This window comes from Embiotoca jacksoni, unplaced genomic scaffold (genome assembly GCF_022577435.1).
Source record: "Embiotoca jacksoni isolate LCO1_2020_lvr unplaced genomic scaffold, fEmbJac1.0.p SCAF_15, whole genome shotgun sequence".
NCBI lineage: Eukaryota > Metazoa > Chordata > Actinopteri > Embiotocidae > Embiotoca > Embiotoca jacksoni.
In genome coordinates, this window is record NW_027185285.1 from 4,079,443 (window position 1) to 4,106,917 (window position 27,475).

The following is a 27,475-nucleotide window of genomic DNA, read 5'->3' on the forward strand; positions in this document are numbered from 1 at the left end:
ATTTCAAAGAAAAATAAGGTCTAAAAAATGAAAGGCTTCTCTTGAATGAAAAAAAAAAATGTTTGAGAATAACATTTGATCCACATGATCATTTACATCAAAAGCTGGAGGGTAACTGTTGCTATATTTTAGATTAATTTCAAAACCAAATGCTAGATAAACTAAAATATGAAAGTACATGTTTACTCCTTTAATCCAGTCACTCTTTAAATCCTGTTTTGGTGTTGATTTTACATTAAGCGACGGTGTTTCAATCAGTGTCTCAAAAGCACGAAACTGAATGCTGGTCCTTTACATGTTTTCTTCAAACAGTTGTCAGCATTCTCATAATTCTTTTCAGGCCATGTTTCTCTGGGAAAGAAATGTGCTATGTTTTCAGACTATTTTAAGCAAGTGTCTGATTTAAAATTTAAAAAGCATGCTGCATCCTATCAGGTTAAAACATTTTATTATTGCCCGTTGTGTTTCGAAAAGAGCCCGCCACATCTGGGAAAGCCATGAACTTCATTTTAAAATCTCAAATTCTGTTTCTGTTGTCAAGAAATTTCAGAGAAATCCAGTTCTCAGCTTCAAAACAAAGTTTGAGGTCTCTTTCTTCAGAGAGAGGCAGGGGCTGTGTGTGCACGTGCATCAATAACATCAATAACTGCATCCCCAAAGGACGCTTTCATTCACTGTGGTCCGTCTGTAGTCTACCAGCAATAGAGTGCCTGATAAGGAGGAAACTACAAGCATCAACCAGCGTCTGTAGCTTCACTACAAAGTAAATCAGGATGTACACTAAAAAAAAAAGGAGTGAGACTCAGATGTACGGTGCATTATCTGTCATTACCAGCCTGTGTCGTCATACTGCTCTTTCCGCAGGCTCCATGACAACCACAGATTATAATGGTTTCACCTTTAGATTACTTTTTGCACAACTTTCAGAGGCTTATGTAACCCGTCCATTAAGCACCTAACAGCACTGCTGTAACCAACAAAGTTGAATTATATATCAAAAGAGCTGATTTAGATATATTCTTGCCCATAAACATTCATCTCTTGGTGATATGTCAGTTATGAAATTGGACCACATTAAGAAAGTTTATATGTCGTTTTCTTGACTTTTACCTCAAGAATGAGCATCAAACGTGGAACTGTCATGCTCTGAAGACAACAATTATCAGTCAAATACTGACACCGATACAGGCAGGAAGTAAAGCGTGGGACTTGGAAAAAATATCCGGGTGTCTTTTAAACCTGATCATGATGGATTGTACTTCACTGTACAACTTAGGGAAGATAATAACTGGAAAAATATCAAGTAACATGAAACCACAAACCCACATACAGCCGCCGAACCAAGACACAACTATTTTCTCAGCATCCGAGAAATAAAACATTGTATCTTCATAAATCCACAAGCCCTCTGGTTTCAAAAGCTGCAGATTGTCCTCATAAAGGCAACGGTCGTGTTTTGTTCGGTCTTGCTCTGGCTGAACCAATCAGGTCAGGTATTCCTGTTTAAAAGAGACTGAGACTGAGTATTAAAGAGAGAAAATATTTACAAAACTGTGGCTCACAGGCAGGTAAAGGATGAATGCTGTCTTAATTGAATCAGTCTCCTATTCTTTGCTGTAAGGTGCAGCATTTTATTCACACTATATGTTTCAGAAAGGGACATAAAACATATTATGGCTTTACTTAAAATGTAGAAATGACCCTTTCTACAATATAAAAATATATAGTTTGTGCACACATAAGTTTGAATTCAGCATCACTACAAATACACGTTACGTACAAACACAGGTGCACTATTTTTCAGTGTAACACTGTCCCCCAGAGGGCAAAGAAAGCCTTGTAAAAAGATGTTTAATGGCTTGGTGCAGGACTTGGCATGGTGCATCATTTGATGTTATTATTATTTTATTAATAAGACAATTCTCATTTTAAAAGCACTTCAGTCACAAGTTTGTTTACCTTCCTTTTTGCCAACAATATTTAGGTCACATACCTGCACAGTTCATGACAGGTAATGTGAGACGATGATGAATGTGAATAATTTAAGTTGCCTTTGCTTACAAAGCTTTGAGAGACAGAAAAAAAAAATACACTTTACAGTTCACTTGATTCCACTGCCATATGTGGATCTTTGAGTGTTAATGCATCAGTCACTTCCTTTTTGTGTTATAAAGGGAAGTGCAACATGAAAAGGGATTTTCTCAGACAGACGTGTCATCCTCTGTTGGTTCCACTGGACCCCGTGAAGTTTGAAAAACAGTATCATGATCAAGATGTCCAACATGGAGGATCACTATAGTCACGGGCTCCCTTGAAGGATGACTTTCCTACGACACTCTCAAGCGATGACCACCACACCAAAATGCTGCCTCAGCTGCTCAAGGAGTGTGAAGGTGAGGACTGTGTGAGGGATGAGGCGGATAGCTGCAGGAACAAGACCCTGGAGACAAATCATATCATTATTTCAGAGGAAAGTCTTAAGAGGTTTGAAATACAGTAACAGTTACATCAAAGATGGTTAAGGAGTCGTGTATTTGATCGGAAGAAGCAGGGTAAAACATGTCTTTGTGGTGTAATTGGTAAAGGGGACATCCACCTTGTAGAATGCCTTCGGGCCCAGCTTTGCTGTCTCTGTTAGACAGTGAAACACACTCTGCAACAAGGAGACAAAAAACACAGGAGACACACCAAGCTTATTCAGGCACTGGATAAAACATACAATGTCAGAGTGATGAAGGAAAACCCAGAGAGTCTTCCTCCTGCCTAGCAAGGCAGAACCAGTTAGACGAATCACATGACAGCATGTCTTGTACAAAACACTCACCCCATAATCCACTTTTGAGTTCATTAATCTTGTTTTGACAACGTCGAGTGGTTGGCACAGGATCGTGGCGCAGCCACCCTGCGTAGCGAAGAAAAAAAGAACGTTTATCTTAGACAATGGGGTGTTTTTTGGGGGTTTTTTATATACAGTGAGATGAGACACTTACTGCAAACACACTGGCCAGGAAGTGAGTGAGGATGTTGTCAGTTAGGTAACCACTGGTCAGAACCAACTGTTTGGACTGATCATAACAGGAAAGCTGTAGGGGCATAAAATACACACATGCTGCTCAATAGTACCGAATCACCATGTGCCGCAACTGTAAATTAAAAATGCTGCCCTACAGGCAAAATAAAGAAATGATGCAGCTGCTCAAAATAGATTTAGAACCTTTGACTTTCTGATTCCTGCTTCTGTTTATGGAAAAATATTATTCCATAGAAATGTAATGTCCTATAAAATGGCTTTTTCAAATTTGAAGTAACTACAAAACAGACCTAGAAACCCCAAAATAATGTTGATATAGGCGGTTGTATATGCTGTATTTATGAGGCTAGAAACTGCATATAAAAATATACATATATATAGAGTACACATATCTTTACATACAGCTCAGTCCATAGGCTATCAGCTGCTAGTTATTGAGATAAGCAGGACTAGCCTCAGTGAAAACCACAGCTAGGTTTAATTATTTGTTTTTCCTAGTTGTTTTCTGTAGTTGGAAAGTGTCCTTTCTAATGAACTGAACATGTGTTGGCTACAGGTAAATGATATGGATGGAAAGAAAAAAGTTAAATTCCATGGAGTTTGGTGGTTACGCTAATCGTGAATCGCAAATTCAAAAGTATTAAATTAATGTATTATATTAATTTAATACAAATATTAATAGTACTCCGATATTTAGACAAAAACAGACACTTGGTTGTTTTTTTATGGGCTGTAAACAAGAAACTAAAGTATATGTGTCAAACAAATTATAAAGTGAAAGCTGATAGATCAGTTTGTTAGTATATGCCACAGTTTCTCTTAGCCTTATCTGAAGATTATCCGGGGAAGTATTTACATTTTGTAAATGTTTTGTGGATTTTATGGTAATTATTTTTGGAGGGTAAAATAATCTTCTTAAAAAGGAAACATACAAATAAAAACATACAACCTTCCTCAATGCTTTAAAGTTTGCCATCCGACCTGAAAACTTTCAACACCTTTTTCTCAATTTCACTGCTTCTACAGTAACAGTCCTCTTGCTTTGTAGGGCAGAACTTTACCTGTCCGACAGAGACCAGTGCACCTCTGGTAGAAGCCATTGTCGTACCAGAGAACAGTTTCCTCATCCCCTCTTGAAAGGAAATTTCAGAATAGAGAACTTTATAAACGAATAAAAAGGCAAATGAACTTGAAGCTTGAAGCAGCTTTTAAAAATGATCTTTTGCCTTATAATATTTCCTTTTGTGATGAAACGCAATAAAGGGAACACATGTCAGCTTTGATGACGAGTAATAAAAAAAAATAGCTTTTATGAATCTTACCTTCCTTCCAAACACGAAATAGTCCATCAAGTACATGAGCATAACTGGGAGAAAGAAACACACATTTCACAATGTGACTATTGGCATGAAAAGAGCTGTAATGGTGGGTAATTATTACACAGGATGTGTTCCCGTTTTCACCTGCACTTACTTTCTTCTGAGCTCTGCCGGCAACTTGACATCATTCTGCATTCTGCATAGATGAGAGATTGAAAAGATCCCTGATAGGACGAGTAACCCTCACAGCAATTATATATATTCAATGAAAATTGGCCATTCAAATTGGAATGGTACACGCAAAAAGTTATAGCTGTTTTATGCTTCGGTTTGTTCGTGAGACTCTGAGCCGTTCCTAAATTTCAAATTGCAGAACAACTTGGAAGCAAAATGTGGTTGGCATAAACATTTTCAGCAGGGTTATATCACTTTTTTTGTAATTATTTTTATTGTCTCTGTGATGAACAAACAGTAGATTTAGGCTTTCACAGAAACATGCAGTACAATGATAGCACTGCTTTGTAAAACCTTATAAAAGTGAAACTGTAAGTTGTGACTCCTACCAACTAAAACACATTAGAACAGGTTGTAATAATGCACAGGACAATTTCCTTTGTGATATTAATCAATCTATCCTCTAAACTCACCGGACATTCACCAGGTCAGCTGGAGTCCCAATGAAACCTCCTGTAAACCCTGTTAAAGAAAACACAATACATAATGAAACAACAGTTTAAGACTAGAATATAACATACTGCCTAGATGTGTAACACCATCCCACTCACCTCCGAAGGCACCCAGCAGGACTTTCTGATAGAAAGGCATGAAACCTTTGTTTTTTCTTTTCATCTTGTCCCTGACCGTCTCATAAATGGCAAACCGTGAGAGGGAATATGTCATCTGGGTAAGACAGAGACAAAAATAAATCAGGAAAAGTGCAACATGTTAAGTGAGTACATGTTTTAATGTGTAAGTATTTATCCACCTGCCGGCAGAGGGAAGCGCTGAGGCCACTGTAGAGACCCAGATAACCGTCTCTCCGCACTACGTTAATAGTCATCCCGATCATCCTCACCCTCACTTCCTGCTGCGTTTGTAAGTGCACCTGCAAATCACCAGCAAAGAGGGTCAGTCACACTTTGGAGTGAGAGCTATCGGCACATGTGTAGAGAGACAGAGGGCATCAACAGGGGCCAGAGTGCATCAAGAAAACAATACTGGTTCAAAAATGAGTCTAAAATGAAAGCTCACCTGAGATGATGTGCGGACTGAGTGCAATGAGCATACTGAATCAAAGAAAATCTATTGAATAACTGCATAATGGCTGCAAGACAGAAAACTGAGCCAACAAACATGTGCTAAAGATCATTTCACGTACTTTAAAGCGTCCAAACAAGCCTAATAATTATCATAATGAAGCTGAATGATTGCCAATGCAAGATATTCCAAATGTTGGTTTCTCCAGGAAAAGAAGATAACAAACCCTTCAGGAATACAGTTTTAGTAGCATTTTCCACACAACAATCCAGAGGCACGAACCCCAGACAGATCACTGAGGTTTACCTGGATCAAATTCTTAACCTCTAAATGGAAAAAATGTGTTACACAAAATGTGTTATAAATGTGTTTAATTCATTTAATATGGAGTGGCTTTATCTTTTACCTTGATTAAATCCAGTGGGTGTGTAAAACAGGCTGCTGCGCTGGAGGAGATTCCACCAAAGTACCAACGAGAAACGCGACTCTCGTGCATGTTGTCAGTGAAACAAACTCCGAAAGAATAAAGGCTTCTCAAAGGCTGCTGGGAAAACTTTGTCCGAAAGCACTCTTCTCATCTTCTCTCAACGCTGCTGGTGTAAAAAAAAAAATAAAAAAAAATAAAGAAGTGACCTTCATGTCAAATCTACATGTTTTTGATTTATTTATTTGTTTCTTACTAAGACCGGGACACTCAGGGAAACCATGTGGCTGAGCTTGTCCTGACAAATGTGCCTCCGTACTCACTGCATGTTTCTGTGCCAAGAGAGGGGGTGCAGCTGGTTTGTGGGAGGAAGTGTACGTGACTAATATAAAAATAGTAAGTCAGCTTGACTGCTGCATTAGTTTTGTGACTGTGGAATGCCGGCATCCCAGGATTCCCCTAAAACAAGTGAAAGGTCTCAAAGTTCACAGATATTTGTCAAGAATAGACATCAGGCTACAACATTCAGAGTCAGGGTCACACAAAGGGGTCAAAAGGTCAACACTCTTAACATTAAGGACACGTATCCACAGCATGTACCGCTGTTTATAGATTATAATGATAATTTTCTCGAAGCCTGTAAAGCCCAAGTGTTTGCTACGGTTTGTAAGGGTGACATGATTTGAAATGAGTCGCGCAGCAGTGGTATGAATGGGCAGCCTGGTGGCCTGCAGTGTGTGCTGATTCAGAGAGGGAGGGGACTCATGGCAGAAACAGAAACAGTAACTGGACACCTGCTGCGAGTCAGAGCAGAGGCAGTACATGAGCAAACACTTCAAGATACGCAGGATCTGGCACAGGCAGACACAAGTAAGGACAGCTAATGATAGTATTCAGAAGTTGGTCTGTAGGACCATTTCCTCTCATTAGTTCAAGAAATAAAGTACTTGGAGGTACCAGTTTATTAGGGACACTGGGCTTTAACTGATGCAGTCCTGCAATATAGAGTTTTTGTTTGGTCTGTTTCGGGGAGGTGAGTGTATGATTAGTTTGAAGGAGATAGTTCGTGTTGCTGTTGAACTGTATCTAAACATACAGCGTGGTGTTTCTGTTATTTGGCATAATGCCATTGATATAAATGGACTGGTCAAAATAACAGAAACACCTGTCAGTGTAAAAAATAAAATTCAACATCACCACAAACTGCAGGCTCCGAAACGACTATAAAGTTGAATCAGCTGCAGGTTGATTTTTTCGGTTTTATCGCAGGTCTGTTACTTTAGTTTCAGCCAGGTGTACCCAATAAACTGGCACATGAGTGTAGAAAAATTTACATTTAACAATCCTATCAGATATTTCACATTATTCCAAGGCACATAAATCCACTTCTTTAAAGGTACATTAAAATGAGTATGCAAATGATAAGAATCCACCACAGTCAGTTCTACTTGATTCTCATTTCACAGATCTTCCATACTGTGTTTATATTGAACAAATGTTCAATACCAACCAACCAACATTATGGTTGGTGGTGAGTTTACGTTTCCTCCGATGGTTAATGTCCACACGCCCCCTGGTGTTCATGCTCAGAGCAAATCCCCACTGAGTTCAGTGCCCTTATTTGCACACGGTTAACAAAGCAACATTTAGAGGAAGAGGACAAATATTAATCTAATTCAGTCTAATAATTGAACTTTGTGGCGATCAAAGACTGGTTTAAGCTTGGCTACATTTTGTTCTTTTTACAACTAATTTTGAGCTTTTCCATTTATGCTCTTCCATACTTTTTTCTCCCATTTGCATTTTTGTGCCATTTTGCTAATATGCCAAAACACACTTTTGTTGACCATTTTTCAAGTGATTACTTTTTAATTACAATTTCCATTTTCAATCTTGCAGTTCATGTTATGTTTTGTTATGTCAATATCCAAACTTAATGTCCTTGAGGGCCAAGCAAATGTATGCACTATTCTCCATTGATGTTTTTTTTCTGGGCAACCTACCTTCCTGATTGGATAGTTTTTGACCAAACACTTAAATACACTCTCAAAGAGGAAAACAATCCACCGTCCACCTGAAATTTTTCTTGGTTTCAGCTCTCACTGTCTCTTGAGGGAGTTGACTGAAATGGGCTGCTTTATGTAATTTCCTCTTTGCTCCTATATATCCATTATACTCTTTTTCTTACACTTTATGTAAAAACCTGCAGTGGAGCCAGAGGGGAGCTCGAAGCTGCCTGCTGCCTTTAGTGATCTTCTAACATTTTTACAACCTCTAACTAAAAGTGTACTTTTTTTTTTTTTGGCTTCGGTAAGATCCTCAGGGTCAGGTTGAGGTTAATATTTACATTACACATGACAAAACATAAATTAAAAATGCCAATTTATCAAAGCACAATAGATACAGTATAGGATATATACACATTAGGACTCTTAATATCCGGATTATTTCAGTGGATGCTGTTTTACTCTGATGTAATCTTCTGAAAAGCGCTATGGGGACATTGTGTGGTACCAAAGGTAAGGTAATTGCACCATTGTCAATGAATGCAGGTCCATCTGCCCATCCTGGTACAATTGATGTATATTTAAAACCCATGTACTACTTTAAAAAATTAAAACGTCGTACTGATAAACTCATCCGGATGAGATACCACAAAAAGGATCCAGGTCTTGACATATTTTGAAGAGATGAAGGATTTGATCATTTCAACCTCATTTTTGTCTTTTCAAGGCATTTTTTTTTTTTTTTTTTTTTTTTAAACAAGTTAAAAACAGCCCTGAAAATAGACTACAAGCACCACCTGGTGGCAATCTACAAAGAGTGACCACTTAGAGGCATCAAATCTATCTGTACCAATTCTATATCACACTGAACATGAATCATGCAACATGTTCAATTACCCAACATAAAGGCTGGCCTTGTCAGACTTCTGGTTTAGTTAAAGATGGGCGGAGCTTCACTGGATGTATCAGAACTATTGGACGTGTACAAATCCAAAGGATAAAGGTGCAAGTTGTGAGACAGGAATTTGAGGTGTTTACAGTCACCCTGGGTGTACATTCATTTTGTTCTTTCTATTGATGACCAGAGGGCCTTTCCGTCACACGAGGACATTGTGACAACACATTAAACATGGGTGTAAATAAACCAAATAAATTGCAGCCGATACCTATTCAGCGGCTTCAGCTTCAGGATTCTGGTACTGTGGCTTCGTTGGGACACTTTTAACAATAAAAACCTGTGTTTTTCCAACAAGCAGGTGCCAGGCCAGCTGTTAAATGACTCTCTCAGTTGTAGCTTATAACCTCTCGTCTCCGATTGTAGTTTTTTGCCAGGCGATATATTTATATTTCAGGGGGTATTCGACCTCAAGAGGACCAGCTGGTCAAACCATTGGAGCTTAATGTAGAGCCATCCAGTCTTTAAAACATGATCCGAACTAGCTTCACATGAATATTTGGGAGGTTTGAGATAAACATTGGTTACCTGCAAATTAGTATTAAAGTGTATTGCATGTTTTTAAAACTATCGTCTCAGGTTATATTTGGAGTTTGCTTTCCTCTCTTCCAGGACAGTAAAAATTGCTGTTCATGTCAACAATAAATCGGCATAATTAAAACACATTTCAAAAGTTTACCCAGAAACAAAAAGGGGTTCATGAAACCACCGTCCTCCAGAGACAACAGGACCTCTATGGGGCGCAGCAGTACAGCACGACATCATCTACGAGGCAAAATTATTCGCATCTTCCTTATGTTACAATATACTGCAGTTTTTCAGTCTCAGTACAGCATTATATGTTTAAAGCAACACACACACACATTAAATGAAGCCTTCTATGAGACTCTTATCAAGTTTTAAACTTTGTTTATCCAAAATATTTCATTAAATCACCCGCAAGATAAAGAAGAACACGTAGAAGGGGGAAATATGGATATTTCAAGTTTAATCACATTTTGAACAATTCTATGAGCAATATAAGGACTCAGCCCTGCCATCCTCCGAACAAGATACAGTATCTGGTGTTCCTCGGCAAATGTAATCGGTATCTGCCTGGTCACTGCGCTCCTACAGCGCATGTTTTCCTTCTGTTAAAGGTTGAACATACACTCGGCATTACCAACTGACATACTTGGCACTCAGGTCAGTATTTCTGCAGCTTGTTTGCTACACCAGTATCGGACAAACACACGAGCAAACAAATGAACGAGCAAACAGCGGGGCAGCCGTTTGTGCAGGCTGCGTGCCTGGAAAGTTCAGTCCGAGTCGGACCGCCCCGCCTGACGCTGCTAGGAGACGGTATTATTGTCAGAAGGCATTTCTTTGTTTCCTTCTCTCTTCTCTTGGGATGCTCCCTCTTTGTTGTGTAAAAAAAACAAAACCAAAAAAAAAAAAAAAAAAAATGCAGAATGACGGACGAAGTGCATGAGCAGCAAAATGGTGGAGAACAGGTGGGGCGTGTGAGCGCATGGATCTACTCCAACACCACGGTGCCGCCTGCTGCCTCCAGGGCTGCTTTAAGTTTCTCCGCCTCTTCTTTAGATACGTTGGCCCGGATTTCCTGTGGCAGAGACTCCACTAGTTTCTTAGACTGGTTTAGGAGGGACAGAGACAAAAAGAAAGATGTAATGAGGTTACCAAAACTGTGTTTACACTTGAAGCGGTCTTGCACTTGCCTGCACTTGAACTACTGCCAATAATAGCTTCAGTGACTCTGCTGAATCTCAAATCTTTTTCCTATTATAGACTGTGATGCTTTAGATTCAGTGTGGCAGCCATAATTAACACCATGTTACACTCGTATAAAAACAATGAAACCTGGTGTAATCTTCTAAATCACAGTGACTCAACTATGAAGCAGCACAAAAAACATCAAGAGCAACAGTAGAATGGTTCAGTGCATATATATATATATATATATATATATATATATATATATACACACACACACACACAACAGTGTGCAATACTGCATACAAAGCCAACAGTTTGGGGTTCTAATTTCTTTTTATTTTAGTAATATTTTGAAGTTGACAGATGCCCTATAACGTGCTGCTAGTGTAAAAAAAAAAACCCTGCATTTCTGCTGTCATGTGACCACCACCAACTGTCATTCAGCAAAGTTGCCACTGGTCTAAAGCTCCACAGGGTACCTTTAAACGTCTCTAATGATCACACCTACCTGCACCAGATTCAAGCCTTGGATGCAGTTCTTCACTTCCTTTATAAGCTTTACTTTGTCAGCTGCCTTTGACTCTGTCAATTTGACTGTGAAGTGAGTCTTCTCTTTCTTTACGGGAGCCTCTTCTTCCTCTGCGTCCTAGGAACAAAGACCAGCAAATTGAGTCGCGCACATAGATCCACGACAGCCGCGATGACAACTCGCTGCTACTCGTGAGGTGGGCCTGAACAACACTTTGACATTCGTGAGGTAAAACACCGGTGAAAGCTGCAGTGATGGAATATGCAGAAACTGGGTTTATACGGTTGTGGTCTGTGGTGGTGCTGTAGCAGATGATGTTATATTAGAAGATGCTCCAGTTATATTGTCTTCAGAAGTTCCTTTTCAGTGAGCAAAAGCATTTGTACCTGAGCAGGTAGCGCTGATGCGGCCATCGTCCCCATAGGCATCATTCCAACATCCTGGATATTCAGAGTTTTCTGTGATTCGGAAGAACAAGAATATCAGTCAACATAACAGAACGCCTGGATCACAAACGTCTATCTGACGAGACGTGCGGTGGATTAGATTCAGGATTTAAGGACGCAAACCTTGAGGAGCTCATTGAGGTCCGACACCTCTAACAAGGTGAGGCTGGCTATGTCGCCGACAAGCTGTTGGATTTTGGGAGAATACCGTTTGGGCGCTCCGTCCAGAGCAGGGGCGGCGATGGCATCTGAGTGGGTGGCTGAACTGGTTTTAAGTAGTCTGAGGGCACACACGGCCGGCGTCTGCCGCTGCAGCTGTTGCCTGGAAAATTGGAAAAGAACAAAAAAAAAAAAAAAATTGGTTTCTGGGCATTCAAAGTGCAACGTGTACGATTTCCAGTTTAAACCAAACAAAAATGAACTCGAATGATCGACAGGATGCGAAGAAATAGTTGACACTAAGTCAAAAGACGTCTATGTGTCGTGTCGTCTGCCGTTTACGTGCTAACCAGCTATCCATTACATTACATTTCATTTGGCGGACGCTTTTATCCAAAGCGACTTACGATAAGTGCATTTCAACTATCCCCGACCCGTCCAGTCTCGTAATACCACCTCGCACCTCAAGAGGCAACAGTGAGTCGCTGTAGCGTCCAAGTCGGCCTTCAGCCGGGTGGACTGACCGCCGCAGTGCATCGAACGACAACGCAAACTCGTCACAGATCATTCAAAATATAATTGATGTGTGGTTTTGCCTGGGGTTGTTTTCTTGCTACTCTGGTCTTTCTTAAAAAAAAAATATTAAAAAAAATGGATATAAGCGGGTTATAAAAGGTAAACTCCAGGGCCGATCTCCGTCGTCTCTGACGATCCACTGTCCGTACAATCCAACTTTACACGAATCAGTTAACAAACAGAGAAAGCCAACGACTAACTAACAGCAAGAAAAGAATACGCAAACTTCAAGAGACTCTGAACGGTGCCGATGACAGACTGTCTGGAGACTACAGTGACTCACGATCGCCTCTCTTATTGTACGAAGCGGTATTACAAGACGGGACTTAAATCTTCCATATTGCACCTTTAACTGAGGTCGTCAGAGGGCAGGCTACAGGACACCACTGTGAACCCAGATATATATATATATATATATACAGTGTAGTTATATTTTCACAGCTGGCATCAGTGTGTCTTTACTTGATCACATTTTCTTCTGCTGCTCTGTTTTGACGGGTTTTTTTTTTAATGGTGCTTTCTAAAACAATGACCAGCAGCTAGACAAGAGATTTACAGTGCACATGTGGTGCACCTTGCTTTTAGTTCAGACTTCCTTGTTCAACATCTGACCACCAAATGTGTTGTAGATCCCTAAATCGATCAGTTAATTAAAGACTCGTATTAGCAGCCCGTGCAGTACTAACTGTTGGTTAAAGCGAATATAACAAGAAAAAAATTCAAAAAAAAATAAAATAATAATATGATGTGTTTCCAGTTGTCCTAAATTGCTAACCACCTCAGTGACCCCCTCAGCCCTTGTACACCAGGATTGAATACAATGTGAAGAAACCAGCTTATTACTGTCACGTGTGACTGCTCCACTTACATGTGGTTGCTTTTTTTTTTTTTTTTTTTTTTAACAATTTAGCTGGAGGACATATTTGCACCCAAAAGCTTTGCTCGGTGTGCAGCGCTGCAGGATCAGACAAAAGAGACGAAAAGGCTCGCGTCTATTTGACCTGCACGAATTTCCAGTTCCTGTTTTGACCTCAAGTCGTCAGAAGAAATACCTGCAAACGGCAAAAAAACAGCTGCTACACCTGGATTATACAGCCGGTCTAAAGGATCATTTTTACACCCTCGATAACCGGCAGCGGTCGGCGGCCGTCTGCCCTTGAACACACCCGAGACGTCCCGGCTCGGAGGGAACCACCGGCTCCGGTGTAACGTTGACCCGACTGCGCGCGTTTACGTACCGGCGAGTCCCCGCCGCGACCCGCAGCGCGGTGCGGAGGCAGCGACTGGTGCAGTACATGGTGGACGGTAACTGGAAAGGTTTGTCCCGGCGTCCCTCTTAAAAAAAACACAAAACACACCGAGTTTGTCGCAGCCAGGTCTCCTTCCCGTCCCTCTGTCTCTTAAAAGCACATGGCGTCCTCTCTGCAGCTGACCTACCCACAATGCACCGCGTGAACTGTTAGGAAACCTAACGGAGGCCCGTGAGGGACAGTACAAATACATACGTTGGAAAGATAACTTAAAAAAAAATAAAAACACACAAAAAAGAAGGAAAGAAACACACAGAATATATAAATAAAACTTACAAAATATATATAGGGTTTTGAGCACGAGCCCGTGCGAAAGCCTTATTGCTCTTCAAGGAATTATTATTTTGCATTATTATTATTATTATTATTATTATTCTGCGTAAAACAACTGCATTTTTGGAGGCTTTATCATATTCCAAAACTCATGAAAGTTGGTACACGCGTCTCTCCCGGCGAAAAATGTCGTATTTTAGTGGGAGTCGTGAGTGGGCGTGGCCAAATGGCTCGCACCCTAAACAAAAAAATGTCGAAGAGCCTTTTTCTTTTTTTTCTTCACTTTTTTCACTCACGGTGAGAAATAACTTGCATGTCAATTCAGAAAAAGGTCATACTCCAAAAAGTGATAAAAAAAATAAATAAAAAAAAAAAAGTCATCCAAAATATCCAGTGTGGCGTGACCGAAGATTCATTATTATTAGTATATAGTATATAGTATATAGTACATCCAAGGCGATGCGGCTAAGTTTGATGTTTCCCCGTGACACAGGAATATTACAGGACACAGTAGAAAATGACCCATTTTTCCTTATTAGCTAATTAAACTTGTGATTGAGTGTTTTCAAGAAACAAGATGTTTGTAGTTTTATTCTTTTTTTTTTCTTTTTTACCAATAATGCAAAATCAAATATCAGCTATCCATATATTACTGTAATCTCATGCAATATAATATCACATTTTACAATCATGTTGATTAGTATTTCTGTCATTATTGTGGACTTCATTATGAACTTTATGTGGCATTAGGTGCCCAGTAATATTTCGACACATTTTTTTTTGTTTGATAGGTGACTTCTGTGTGTGTGTGTGTGTGCGTGTGTCACCTGTGCTGTACCAGTGCTGGACACTTGGAAGGAGCACAGAGGGAATCCTCTTAACCAGGTAATCTGTGCATCCATCTGCTGTCACAGTCACCCACCACATCCATTCTCCAACAATATGCTATTTCCCAACAAGTCTCTGTCGCCCAGCACAAGCGAAGGTAAGTAGGATCGGCTGGGAGAGAAAAACCACTGCGCAGATTTAAGTGATTCTTGAAGATGGGGTGACATGATTGTTACTCTCCTCCTTCCAGAACATGCTGCTGTCTCCTCAGGCCGAGAGGAACTGGGAAAGTCTCTGTTCAGTGCTTGAGGATGTGTTGGAGGAAGAGTCACACAGGCAGTTGTTTGCCCTGGAGCTGGGCTCTGGGACCGGGCAGCATGTCGTACGCTTCGCCCAGAAGATGCCCTTTGTCACCTGGCAGCCGTCAGACATCAAGGAGGAGTCTCGGGAAAGGTTTGTGTCCTGTGCGTCCGACTCATTCAGAATCTGTGAACGCAGCTCAAATGAACGATACAGGATGTCACTTGTGGGAATCTGAGAATTTTAAATAGAAAACGTGAAATTCAGTCGACACACCTTGTTTACAGTATCAAGGCGTACATTGCTGCAACCCATGCAAAGACTGTGCTGCACCCTGTCCACCTGGATGCCAGCGAACCGTGGGAGAAGTGGGCAGGTCTTCCTCGCAGCTCCTGTGACGTCATTATTGCCATTAACCTACTGCAGTACAGCTCCTTTAAAACAGCACAGGTAGGCCTCGTCACCTCCAAAATATCCAAGGGTGTCGAGCTAAATTGCTCGAGTGATCGAGACACTCCGGGGTCATAAAATGCAGAATTTGCTAAATAACACCGTGTGTCTGCAATCTCTCCAGGGTGTTTTCGGTGGAGCCGGTCAGATCCTCAAACAAAATGGCCTTTTGATGACATATGGGGTGCGTGCTAGCAGGACATTCAAGATATATTTTTTATAAAGTCTATGGTGTCGTCACACAAGCATGAAGTACAAAAACATGATACAACAGACTTTAAAAACGGACACCTTTCAAAATCTGAAATGTTTCCAGGTGTATGCTGTGAACGGCATCATTACACCAAGTTGTAATGAACACCTGGATGAAGAGCTTCGGAAAACGTGAGAGGGCATCAACAGTTAATATCACACAATACAATCAATATTTCTGATATTTTTTTTACTGCATTCGTGTTTAGAGCCAAACACAGCTTAACGTTATGAGTAACAAGTTTATTTCACATTATTTTGAAGTGTGATACTAAATTTAAAAAGGCTATCCCGAAATCAACCAGCCGAGCTGCTACATAACAACAGGCGCCTTTTGTCTGGCTCTGCTGGTGGGGTGTATATAAAGTGAGCAATGTTAAATTGTGATACACAGGAATCCAGAGTGGGGTCTTCCAGATGTTGATGTGCTCAGACAGCTGGCCTATGGGAACGGGCTGCGTATGGAGAGGATGGTGAGTCACACACTGCAACACTGAAAGGTACAGAAATTAACTACAACCGACGACATTCCTTTTATACCTGTAATGTTTCATTTCCAGATCGAGATGGAAGAATTCTACAAATGCCTCATCTTCAGAAAACTTTGAAGAAGCCAAAAGGAGATTTGAAAACCTCACGTACCCATGTAGAATTTCAAATTCATGTCAATCGTCGCTGTAAAGGTATGACCTTCATACTCGTAGAAGATCATTTCAGCCCCTCTGATTTACACAGAAATATGTATGAATGTGATGTGGACCTTTACATGAATAAAGGTTTTCGCGTCACAAACGTTTTCTTTTTTTTTGGGGGTGGGGGGTATAAAACACCAGCTGAAGCGAGTGGACAATAAGAACGAGATATTTATTAAATATAATTTTAAAATGACTTTAAAATCAGACAGATCAGTATATGATGGAGTAAAGAAGTTCACAGATGGCAACTGAAGGGTTACAGAAATCACTGATCAGGTGTTTGATACAAGCATGCAGCACTTCAATATCTCTCTGCAAGCATTTCCAAAAGTCTGGACGGTCAAGTAGACTTCAGAAAGAGTGCTCACCTGTACTCACTCTGCAGATACCTTTATACGTGACAATTACAACCCACCGGAAGCAGGCTGGGGGGGCCCCTGGAGGCAATTTGATGTTAATTAAATGCATCTTCCAGTTTTCTTAATGTCTTCTTAATGCTTGGCAACACAAGTCTGTTTAATAAAAGAGAGGCATGATGCTATTAGTTACTGGACTGCTTTTAGTATTCATATTTGACAGTAAATAGCTGTAAAATTCAAATGATTCCATCTGTGAAAGTATATTCGGTGAGGATTAAACAACCCGGCAGCTAATTCTCTAACACTCCTCCCACAAAGCACAATCCCCGTAATGCGTCTTGTCATGTTAGAAAACTACAATAAGAGACGCACTATTCCAAGCAGCGCACAACAAATAAATCCCAAAACAAGATGATGCTAAATTTGTGTGTATTGGAAGTGATGATCTGAAAACTACAGCTGGAATGTTAAACTGTGAACCTGACGACGATGCGAGTTAGTGCCTTTTATTCCAGGCCTTGAACTGTGCTTTCTCTCCGGACGCGTCACTCTCTCGACCGACCGACACACCCACAACCTCTTACACGGCACGTGTACGGATGTTTCTCAATCACTGCCCAACAGGCTGCAACAATTCACCTTCGTTCCAGAAAATAAGTGAAATTTAACATGCAAATTTTGCTTTAGAAAAATATGAGACAAAGAATGGTTGTGTCTTCTTTTTTTTTCTTTTTTTATCACCTAAATTATGATCATATTTTCTTATTCATTTTAACTTCAATACCGCTGACTATTTCTGCGCTTCAGTTACTCATTTAATAAGGAAATACTACATACATATCAGCTGGAAAGGAGGAGGAAGAGGGTGGAGGGTCTCGGTTATGGTGCCCTCCATTGCAGCTTTGACCCCTGACTCCCATACTTCAGTGGGGGAGGGGGCAAGGAGAGCAACAGTTCTGCAACATCATCACAATATTTCACATTGCCACAACATCACAGCAAGGTGGGAGGTGGAGTGTGTGTGTGTGTGTGTGTTTCCAGAGGGGAGGGGGTGGATGTGTGTGTGTGTGTGTGCGCGCGTGTGTGTGTGCGCATGTGTGTGTGTGTGTGTGTGTGTGTGTGTCCTCAAGAGTCCAGAGAGGGAGGGGAGAGACCGGAGGAGGAGAGAAGGTGTAGTGTGTTAGACCCTGCGGCGTGTGGGCTTTCAGTCGAAGCAGATGAGCTGTGCCTCTGCGCTGCCCGGCACAGCCTGAGGTGCCTGCTGCTGTGCCTGCTGCTGCTGCTGCTGCTGCTGCTGCTGCTGCTGGGGGCCACCAGGGGGAGCAACCTAACAAGAAAGGAATGCCCGTGCAAAAATAGGAAGATTTAGTGAGGATGGAGATTGAATTAACTTGGATGCTTTGTGAAGTAAAAATAACAATAGAAATAATGAAAGTGGAACATTTGTGTCAGCTTGCAGTATGTCGGAAATTCTGGTCAACGAAGGGGTGAATAATACATGACTGACCTGCTGGTACATGGGCTGCTGGCCTGGCATGTACGCCTGTTGGGGGGGCATATTGGGGTCCTGTCCTGGCAATGCTGAAATCATGTTCTGCATGTTGTATGGCTGATAACCCATGTAACCCATACCGTTGGTGGGGGCTGCCTGCGACATGGGGGGCATGCTCTGTGCCTGAGAAACCACGTTCTGCACACAAACACAGGCAACAGTCAGTGGGATGATCATTTATCTTGCCTGTAGTTTATGCGATGATCAGAAAATTAAAGTGGCGGTGGGTCACACCTGGTAGGCCTGTGTGGGTGTGGGCTGATAGTTGGAGTAAGGTGGACTGGTAGTGGGTGGAGCCTGGCCAGGAGGAGGAGCAGGCTGCCCGTTGGTACCTGCAGCCTGGTACATGTATGCATTAACCATATTGGGATCTGGTAAAAGAAAAGACAGTCACACACACTCGAATCATATACATTTAAGGCATCATATCATTAGTGTTTCATGACTGATTGAAATGCAGTGACGAAAACCAAAAATGGTGGATGTTTTAGTTCTGGAGCTCTGGAAAGTATTTCAGGGTATTCTTCTTGTTGAGCTCCTCACCTGTGGCCGGGCCGGGCATGGCCTGGTACTGTGGTGGTGCAGTCTGACCAGGCTGGTTCATATAGATGTTGTGCATAGGCGAACCCTCCACAGAGCCAGCGGGGCTGAAGGTGCCTGGGTAGCTGGGTGGAGCACCGGGCTGATACACCACCCCTCCCGCAACATTGGGGGGCAAAGACTGCATCTGCGTAACAGCACATACCGATATTATAAAGCATGTATTCAAAGGACTTTAGGAGAGCTAATATGGTCCCTAAATGAGTTTTTTTAAATGAAAAAAAAAATATATATATATTAGTCTGACTATAATTACAGAGCAGTTAGAACAGGACTGCCGGCATTTTTAAAATCATGCAACATTACAGCTACAACTTTTCCTGACAACCATTCACGCTGGGAGATTTTATTAAATGTGCTACCTTCTCAGTCATCATGAATCCCAATTACAGTCTTGACTGAGATAAAAAAAAAAAAAAAATGCTACACGTACAGACCTCAAACGTGCATGACTGGGACCACTGCTTTCAGTTTCAGGAGTTCAATTTAGTTTTGCTGTTTCTGATATTATATTTCTGCTGTTAAGGAAATGTTCAATTTCTGTCATATCAAGTGAATTTCCTGACTAGATCATCCTTGGGATTTGTTTCATCCCGAGGGCCGATGGAGTGAGCAGTGCGTACCTGGGCGTACGGCAGAGAGAAAGCCGGCATCTGGGCTCTCATCTGGATTGTGTGCTTCTGCTGCTCCAAACGCATCTGCCTCTCTTTCTCCTGCTCCTGGAGGCGCTGAATGGCCAGCTGTCTCTGCATCTCCAGGTACTCCTGCAGTTCAGAAGAAACACTTGTGAGCATTGTAATGGGCCCTTGTCCCGATATCTGCATTCTCATTGGGGAGATTCATTCGATCACCTGTTTCTTCTGCCGCATGATCTCCAGTTTTTGCGCCAGCTGGATCTGCCTCTGCCGCTCTGCTTCCTCGGCAGCACGGCGCACCTTCTCTCGGTGTTCGTCCCGGAGCGCGTTGAGAGCTGCTCGAGCATCACGCACCTGAGCCAGCTTGTCCTGCAGCCCCTCGTAGTACACTGACAAGATACAGAAAGCCGGTGTTCAGAGACGGAAATGCAGAAATACGCGCGCACACACGCGCACGCACACACACACACACACACACACACACAGTGTAAAGCGAACACTCACATCGCTTCTCGTCTAGCTGGTTGAGGATGTCCAGCAGCTGTGGATGCATGTTGTTGATGGACTGGAAGAGCGAGAGCACGGCGCTGTCGTTGGTGATGCTGCGCCCGCGCATGTGGTTGCTCTTCATGCGGTTAAGGAAGGTGGTGACGGAGTTCTGCAGAGCTTTCAGGAACTGCTCGTGGTTCTCCTCGGACTCACCGTTCTGGTACTGCTGCTGAAAGTGCGGATGGCACAAAGAAACAAAGAGCGGGAGAGTCATTTGCGTTTCGCCCGTGCAAGTTGATCTCGACATGAAAATATTCATTCTAATATCTGCCATCGGTGCAGCGGGTTCAACATACCTCCACTATGCTGACAGGCTGAACAGGGACATGAGTTTCTACAGGCTGACTGATTGATGGAAGGGGCTCAGCCAATGGCACGGGGGCAGGAGCTGAGGGGGTGGGACTCTTACGAGCCTCTTCCTGTTTCTTCTCCCAGTACGTTCTGTTCAGGTAGCGGGCCAGCTGGAATTATGGGACATATTCTTAAGTACTGAATTGCTCCCGAATTGCAGACATTAATAGGATGAATGTAGCACAGTTACCTCAGGGTCTACTTCTTCAGCCGATGGAGCGGAGGAGTTCTGCAACGAGCAGGTTTCACACTGGTCAGTAACGAAACACACTCCAATAATTTGCTAAATAACAAACAAACCCGTAAAACTGATTTTATTAATATTTGGAAGAGTAAAGAATACATTTTCCTGCAGAGGAGTCTTACCACTGGGGAGGTGTAGAGGGTGCTGACAGGAGGTGCTGAGGAAGTCACTGGGGTGGGATCAGTTTTGGGATACATCGAGTACGAGTTCTTTTGTCGCTGTAAGTAAACATAAAACCAGGTGTCACGTTTTTCGTTTTTTTTTCTTCCCTTTTCTAAAACCAGGCTGTGAAAACTAAAATAAAAATTTCCGCTGTGCCACCCACCATCCGCTCCTTCTCCTCAGCCTCACTTTGTGAAAGGGCAATGGCCAGCTGCAGCTCCTCCTCCTCCTGCAGAGCTGCCTCATCTCTCTTTGGGGGCATCTGGTGAGACAGAGGAAGACCGATGGTGAGATCCACGCAGCGGAAACAAGGTAAATAGATCCACTGATGAGAGTCTATAAACTAAATGGCTAGATGAAAAGATGAAGAAATAAACTTCTCGCCATATTTCTGCCCATCACCTGCGACTGTTGGGACAGCGGGCTGGTCAGGTACTCGGGTGGAAGTTCAGCAGTGCCTGGGGGCGGGACTTTCGCTTCAGCTTTCCTAAGTGGAGGAGAGAGGGAGGGGTGGCTGCTAAGGAAAAGGGATCAGGGAAGAAAAAGAACCTTGTAAATCAGAGGAGACCAAGCGGTTTGAAACACCAAGAACTCTCCGTAAACAGTACAAGAATGCATCCGGCGGAAATGTGTACAAGATATCAATCAACATTTGGATCTAAACACATAAAACACACATCATGGCAGAAGGTTATGCTAAGTTCGCTTCGAGTTATTTGTGCAAAAGTTCAAGTGAGTCATGACCACAGAGATCATCATTTCCATTTTTGTATTGTTATAGAGCCATTCACAACAGAAAAGTGCCATAAAATTATTAGAAAACAGTGTTCAGTGAAACAATCTTGCCACATCATACCAAAAGCACATACAGCTCATCGTGAGCAGGTGGTAGATTTGGGAGACGATTCTGTTTTGGTAACATACAAAAAAAGTATATTTTCCGAGACAAGTTTTAAATTCCTTTACTCTCAGAGATTGGCAAAAAATAATGATGGTATTAAGAAGGAGACGGACATATTATCAAGGCTGGATAACCAACTGGGTAAAACTGGACTGGGTAAAAACTGTGGGAAACTTAGCTGCTTTTAATGCAATACAGGAGTCCCTGTGTAGCTTGTGCTGCATGAGGTCGTTGTGAAATTTGAAAGCTTCCATATTCTGCACAATTTACAGTTTAGTCTTGGTCTTCTGTTCATATATCTCAGCCCAGGAAACGCGGCTAACCGCTCATGTCCAAAATACATATTTCTTTGTTTTACCCGACTCCTGTGTTTCCCCTTCCTTCTTTGCATCATTTTCTGACGTCTCAGCTGTGGCCAAAACACTTTTAGATGTGCTCAGTTTGTTCCGAGTGAGACCGGAATGTATATTTTATAACTACCCACTTTAACAAATGTTCCCTGTAGTCTTCCAACACGAGCTGCTATTATTCATGCATTCATGCACCTGTGCTTGACACTATGATATAAGAATGTTACGGCGTTGCAGAGACAATTTGCCTATAGTTTACTTTTAGCAGGTGCACAAGTGCAATATTTCGAGAAAAAAAAACCCCGCGTCCCTTCTTTGGTGGAAAAATGCGACAAATCCGTTGAAGTCTGGAGCCCCGAGCTAATAAAGTAGTTTTCTATTATTGCTGTCGACTAATAAAGTTCACAGTTAAGAGCTTCATTGTCACTCTAATTCGGGCGTTTCCACTCACTTGTTTAGCAGCTCAAAGCAGGGCTCGCACACACGCACTTCCTTCTCGATGCCAAACTTGGGAATGGTGGAGTACTTGGACGAACACTTGCCGCAGAAAATCTGGCCACAGGCTCGACAGTGGTGCTGGAGAAGCACAGAACGAAAACAATCGAGGTCAATTTCCACACGTGCGCTGTTGAGCATACGCTCCGCACACTCACGCTGCTCTTAACTGAATGAAGGAAACCATAAAAATCTCCCATGTGCCCTAGTTACAGGAAGCCCAGCCTACCTTTCTGGTCATAACGCCAAACTGGACTCTGCACCGGTGGCATTCCTCGGCATCAACCCAGTCTGGGGCCTGAACGAAGCCGACGTCACAAGTTACCACAGACATGACACAACAAAACCACCGCAGATCAGTGCATGTACATTCTCTCCTCTAAGCAGCTCGGAGTCATCATTTGCATGTTTACAGCACAAAACAGATCATTTTAACTTAATCAGCCAGTGAAACAAGAAAAACGAAATATCTCACTCTCTCAGCAGCAAACATCGCATCACTCTCCTTAAACTCGGGGAATACATGACCTGTTGAGAAAAGATTAACAGGGGGGGGGGGGGGGGGGGGGAAATAAAAAAAAAAAGCAGTGGCAGTCATTACAGATGGTCTGAACTGTGAAAACATCACATTAAAATACAAGTTTTAACGTTTAAAGTTTGTCATGAACTCAATTCATGGTAGGTCAAGGGTGAGGGGGGCGGGGTTGACACATTTATCTAGGTCATTAAACTTTCAGGTAGTAGTGAGTAACAATAAAAATAGAACAAACACAGCTTATTCACACTTACCTTCCACTTTCATGATCTGATAAGTGTCTTGAACCACCTTGTATTTGGGTTCGTTGCGGAAAGCGTGAGACCAGGCCTGGATCAGGTATAGGATCTTGTTTCTGACATTTGGTTCCGTCTGTTTCTCATGGGAAAGGATCCACACATTAAAAACAAATTCTTCATCGCTAAAAGTCCTCCCTGTTTTTTACCTTCTACATCTCTGAATTAAACAAGGCTGTGTTTGATGACAAGCAGTGAGGTGGGAAGTCCTTTGCTTTGAGAAAACACCCCGGTCACAAGGCATTGACATCACCAGAAAGATGAAACCAGCATGGGCTGCAAAGCCTGTGTCACATGATCCAGCGAGGACCCAATCAAATATTGCTGGCTCATGCTGTAATGTAGCCGGTTGCCACACAACAGTGAGCAGTAATCGAGTCAAGAGAGAGGGTGGGAAAGGTGGTAAGGCTTCCAGCCAAAATATGGTCTCACAACTCCCCCTGTTTGTGTGTAAAAGGGTGACAGCACTCTCTCCAAATTGCTACCACTCATTACTACTTTCATGAAGGAGGGTAGAGATCTAATGTATACTCGCACAGATATTACTTGATTTAATTCGAGTGAAAAGAATTTGGCTGGTTTGTGCTACCAAAATATGAGGATAATAAGACAATGAGCAGTTTTACTCTGTTTAACACCATTATGAACGCAATATCTTTGGATTTCAGGACTTTTGGTCACACAAAAGGGGACATTTGAAAAGGTCAGCCGAAGCGCTGAAAAGCGCTGGTGGGTATTTTTCACTATTTATTGACTTTTCATAGCCTAAACACTGATTTCTCAAATGCAACAGCTCCAGACCACCTTTATCATTAAATCCAGCTTCACAAACAAAATGCAGGTAAAACATGGAGACAGATTGCAGCAAATTGAAAAGAATGGCACTGACGATAGTATATTAGAAAATAAACAGAGGGGGGGGGGGGGGGGGGTTAGCTAACTAATAAAAATGAATGTCACCTTAATTAGATCCTTCAGTTCCTCCATTGTTTGTTTACTTGCCACCTCATCGTGCACTGTCTGGCCACAGTTCTTCACCACTGACTCCAGGACCTGAGGATTGAGGCCACATCATTTTTCTATATGCCATTACAGCATGTCGCACACATTGCAGCAAAACACAAAAAAACAAAAACAACTGACCCAACACATTTCCAGTTAATTACATATAATACAATGTAAGTTTTGCAAGGCTTTTCTTTGTATTATTACATGATCATTTACCTCCAACTTTACTTTTTTTTTTTAATTATACATATGTCTTACCTCAAGTGCATAAAGGGCCACATGTGGATTTTTGTCATTCAGCTTCTTCTTAATGGCCCCGATAGCATATTTAGCTCTGCAGGGAACAAAACAAATATTGCTCAATGAACAATCGGAGTGATGCATTCAGTGAAGTGGACTTTCCCCATGAACGTAGGGGGGAGCAGGCAGAATCACTCACTGTGTGTCTCCTTGTCGAATGAGATCACAGATCTGCAGGATGGACTCCCAGTCGGTCTCCAGGAGCAACTGACTGGTGGCTTTATCTGCAATTTACACAGATTAAAAGTTCAATATTTACAATGACTGTCAAACAGCTAACACGCTATCTCTGCTCGAGAAAACTGCCACAGTATGATGGATGGCCAGCTTCCTACTTCCTTAATTACACGTTATGGGCTTCATGAAAACATTGTTCGCTGGTGTGGCATTAATAAATATCCGCTGTATCCATCTTATGTCTTTTACTTGTCATACAGATACGTCTTTTGTGACGACTGTTATTATGACAGTAGAGCCTCAGGTTCTGTATGAAGAAACAAGTTTGACCTGTTGAACCTTGTGACACTGCAGACATCAACTTTGACTTTGTACATCATAAGACCATAATGATCCTGTATATCATCATGACGACTAGATAATACCCTTTTATCAGAATGCATTTAAGTGTTTTAATAAGTTAGGCTGTAGCTATGTAGGTTTTTTTTATACTCTACATTGAGCCATTACATTTTGTTATTTGCTATGTCGATTTTCTATTGATCCATATTTCTGCTCTATAGTGTTGATATGTATATGTATTATGTTTAATGCTTCCGTACTAAGCCTGGATAACTTGCTGCCGCAGCACAAGAATCTTCCCATCGATCCAGCCAATAAAATATTTGAAAATCCTATCGACGTGGACTCCCGGTCATAATTATCATGCAAGACTATCAAACCTCATTTCTCAAACGTTACCGTCTTACCGATTACACATTAAATATGACATTTGATTTTTTTTCCCCCCAAGCGAGGAAAAGCTGCTGGAGATCCCAAAGCATTACCTCACAATTGGTTTATGGTAATCTCACTAACTGTGCAATATGGAAATAAACACAAGATATGGCACGATCTCCAAAATACACAACGAGGGCCCTGAGGTGCGTTTTGCTTTCAGGAACTTCATTACACAAAGATGATGTTGCGCTTTACATGTTGTGAACATTTCCTGTCCAGTCTGTTTAAAAATCCCCGCACCACAGCACAAAGTACCGCACAGCAAACACCAGATAAAAATAAACTGATTTATTAATTAATAAGGTATCTGCAGCTTGTTTTAATCCAGGCCCCTTCTAGTAGTAATAATAAAATGTACATACAGACTGGTTTAATGTGATTAATGCAGTACCTACATGGTATGACAGATTTTTTTTTTGTGTGTGTGATTTTCCAGGGATAGTTTAGAGCTGGAAAAGACTTAACTATCAGCCATCTGACGTGGACTTCGCATACGTGCTGTAAAGTGAACGCGTCATTATAAGATTGATCTTTATAATATACAGATTACGTCAGTAGCTAATTATATCCGTCTGACAGGTCGCTAATCAACCTGTTGTGTTTTTTTTTTTTTGTTGTTTTTTTTTTAAAAACAAAACTTAAGTCAACACTGAAAGTCCTTCCCAAACGACAGCGTCATGTTTGGACGTGTTCATAGTTACATCGCTGCTTGTTAAACGTTTATATAATAACGAGTACGAAACTGATATGAACTCGTCTGAACGCCATCAAAGCGACCAGGTTTTAGCTTTACTAAAAAAAAAAATTAAAAAAAACACGTAGACGACCTTAAGACTGAGATAAGGTCGCTTCGATTCGACTTAAAACGGACAAACGAGACTGTATCGGCTGAACTTCTCGGTCGGGTTGTTAAATGTCGTGAGCCCGTCTGGGCCTTCGAACAATAGCGGCAAGATTTGTTAGCAGGCTAGCTCGCCCGAGAGCGGCTGTCAAAACATCGCACTCTCGCTTACAGTTGGCTCATCACCTACTAACTTGACGAACGTTGCTGGTAACTCACCGAGAAGCCTCTCAAATGTGCCTCCGCCTTTCCCCATGTTGGATTTGAAGAGTCTCAAAGCGGCGGTCGAGGCGACTTGTTTGTTCAACGGGTCCTTGGTATTTTTCACCGCTCGGGTTAGCCTGTTAGCTCGTCTGGCAGCCAGCTGTGCAACTCTTCCTGACTTCCCACTTCCGCCCCGCACGAACAGCGTCACAGAGGGAACATCGCCATCTAGCGACAAATGAGTAAAACGACAAGTGCTTTTTTTTTTTTGTTTGTTTGTTTTTTTTTTAAAGAGAAACCAAAATTGCAGATAAAAGTGTTACAAATCTATAACGACCATATAAAATATTATGTATTGTTATATAGTAAATTAAACTACCAAACAATGTAGTTATGTTAACTGTACTTTAAACAGCTACAACAATAAAGAGTAACTTAACACCCTTGAAAATCTTGTTTTTCCTGACCTTAATGTATCACCTTTCTGCAGTGATGTATTCCACGGTCCTGCTGGCACCATTAGATTTATTCTTCTGTGCATACGCAACCATTGTGATCAGAGCTGAAACAGAAGAGACGTCACAGAGGCTGACACATGCTGTCCAGCCTA

The 27,475-nt window shown here is 41.8% G+C and overlaps 4 protein-coding genes across 8 annotated transcripts; 1 reads left to right on the plus strand and 3 right to left on the minus strand.

Annotated features, from left to right (window-relative positions):
• Nucleotides 1–1,682: 1,682 nt before the first annotated feature.
• On the minus strand, nucleotides 1,683–6,142 carry slc25a10a (solute carrier family 25 member 10a). The gene is made up of 11 exons (XM_069148509.1): nucleotides 6,014–6,142; nucleotides 5,336–5,455; nucleotides 5,136–5,250; nucleotides 4,998–5,046; nucleotides 4,505–4,546; nucleotides 4,354–4,397; nucleotides 4,093–4,163; nucleotides 2,991–3,083; nucleotides 2,825–2,902; nucleotides 2,597–2,653; nucleotides 1,683–2,440 (listed from the first exon to the last, which is right to left on the minus strand). The coding sequence occupies exons 1-11, from the start codon at nucleotides 6,101–6,103 to the stop codon at nucleotides 2,339–2,341; spliced, it is 861 nt and encodes a 286-aa protein (XP_069004610.1). The 5' UTR covers nucleotides 6,104–6,142; the 3' UTR covers nucleotides 1,683–2,338.
• Nucleotides 6,143–9,963: 3,821 nt separating this feature from the next.
• Nucleotides 9,964–13,853, minus strand: mrpl12 (mitochondrial ribosomal protein L12). Its single transcript, XM_069148962.1, has 5 exons — nucleotides 13,657–13,853; nucleotides 11,807–12,005; nucleotides 11,624–11,695; nucleotides 11,217–11,354; nucleotides 9,964–10,625 (listed from the first exon to the last, which is right to left on the minus strand). Exons 1-5 carry the CDS (start codon nucleotides 13,713–13,715, stop codon nucleotides 10,509–10,511), a joined length of 585 nt encoding a protein of 194 aa, XP_069005063.1. The 5' UTR covers nucleotides 13,716–13,853; the 3' UTR covers nucleotides 9,964–10,508.
• Nucleotides 13,854–14,793: 940 nt separating this feature from the next.
• Nucleotides 14,794–16,613, plus strand: LOC138197924 (methyltransferase-like 26 B). Its single transcript, XM_069148968.1, has 7 exons — nucleotides 14,794–14,986; nucleotides 15,080–15,282; nucleotides 15,417–15,579; nucleotides 15,704–15,763; nucleotides 15,896–15,963; nucleotides 16,226–16,304; nucleotides 16,392–16,613. The coding sequence occupies exons 2-7, from the start codon at nucleotides 15,083–15,085 to the stop codon at nucleotides 16,437–16,439; spliced, it is 618 nt and encodes a 205-aa protein (XP_069005069.1). The 5' UTR covers nucleotides 14,794–14,986; nucleotides 15,080–15,082; the 3' UTR covers nucleotides 16,440–16,613.
• Nucleotides 16,614–16,676: 63 nt separating this feature from the next.
• Nucleotides 16,677–27,053, minus strand: hgs (hepatocyte growth factor-regulated tyrosine kinase substrate). Of its 5 annotated transcripts, none has more exons than XM_069148964.1 (20): nucleotides 26,881–27,053; nucleotides 25,003–25,087; nucleotides 24,822–24,897; nucleotides 24,516–24,608; nucleotides 23,514–23,631; nucleotides 23,200–23,252; nucleotides 22,954–23,022; nucleotides 22,681–22,805; nucleotides 21,363–21,492; nucleotides 21,142–21,240; nucleotides 20,939–21,034; nucleotides 20,763–20,801; nucleotides 20,518–20,682; nucleotides 20,177–20,390; nucleotides 19,889–20,061; nucleotides 19,661–19,801; nucleotides 18,981–19,164; nucleotides 18,672–18,808; nucleotides 18,393–18,575; nucleotides 16,677–18,212 (listed from the first exon to the last, which is right to left on the minus strand). In XM_069148964.1, the coding sequence occupies exons 1-20, from the start codon at nucleotides 26,915–26,917 to the stop codon at nucleotides 18,090–18,092; spliced, it is 2,340 nt and encodes a 779-aa protein (XP_069005065.1). In that variant the 5' UTR covers nucleotides 26,918–27,053; the 3' UTR covers nucleotides 16,677–18,089. The 5 variants fall into 5 exon arrangements, with proteins under 5 accessions (XP_069005065.1, XP_069005067.1, XP_069005064.1 ...); XM_069148966.1 differs by having other exon boundaries at nucleotides 21,381–21,492; nucleotides 26,881–27,051; XM_069148963.1 differs by having other exon boundaries at nucleotides 21,363–21,495; nucleotides 26,881–27,051.
• Between the last annotated feature and the right edge of the window lie 422 nt (nucleotides 27,054–27,475).

Excerpts from the sequence above, each read along its gene's own strand:
- slc25a10a (XM_069148509.1), bottom strand. The coding sequence starts at position 6,103 with ATGCACGAGAGTCGCGTTTCTCGTTGGTACTTTGGTGGAATCTCCTCC. Across the intron at positions 5,047-5,135 it reads CCTGCTGGGTGCCTTCGGAG|GGTTTACAGGAGGTTTCATT; the intron begins GTGAGTGGGATG and ends TTTCTTTAACAG. Across the intron at positions 2,654-2,824 it reads ACTCAAAAGTGGATTATGGG|AGTGTGTTTCACTGTCTAAC; the intron begins GTGAGTGTTTTG and ends TCCTTGTTGCAG.
- mrpl12 (XM_069148962.1), bottom strand. The coding sequence starts at position 13,715 with ATGTACTGCACCAGTCGCTGCCTCCGCACCGCGCTGCGGGTCGCGGCG. Across the intron at positions 12,006-13,656 it reads GTCGCGGCGGGGACTCGCCG|GCAACAGCTGCAGCGGCAGA; the intron begins GTACGTAAACGC and ends CCAATTTTCCAG. Across the intron at positions 10,626-11,216 it reads AAGGCTTGAATCTGGTGCAG|TCTAAGAAACTAGTGGAGTC; the intron begins GTAGGTGTGATC and ends CTCCTAAACCAG.
- LOC138197924 (XM_069148968.1), top strand. The coding sequence starts at position 15,083 with ATGCTGCTGTCTCCTCAGGCCGAGAGGAACTGGGAAAGTCTCTGTTCA. Across the intron at positions 15,580-15,703 it reads GCTCCTTTAAAACAGCACAG|GGTGTTTTCGGTGGAGCCGG; the intron begins GTAGGCCTCGTC and ends CAATCTCTCCAG. Across the intron at positions 15,964-16,225 it reads GATGAAGAGCTTCGGAAAAC|GAATCCAGAGTGGGGTCTTC; the intron begins GTGAGAGGGCAT and ends TGTGATACACAG.
- hgs (XM_069148963.1), bottom strand. The coding sequence starts at position 26,917 with ATGGGGAAAGGCGGAGGCACATTTGAGAGGCTTCTCG. Across the intron at positions 19,802-19,888 it reads TCATGCGGCAGAAGAAACAG|GAGTACCTGGAGATGCAGAG; the intron begins GTGATCGAATGA and ends TCTGAACTGCAG. Across the intron at positions 19,165-19,660 it reads TCTCTCTGCCGTACGCCCAG|ATGCAGTCTTTGCCCCCCAA; the intron begins GTACGCACTGCT and ends GCTGTTACGCAG.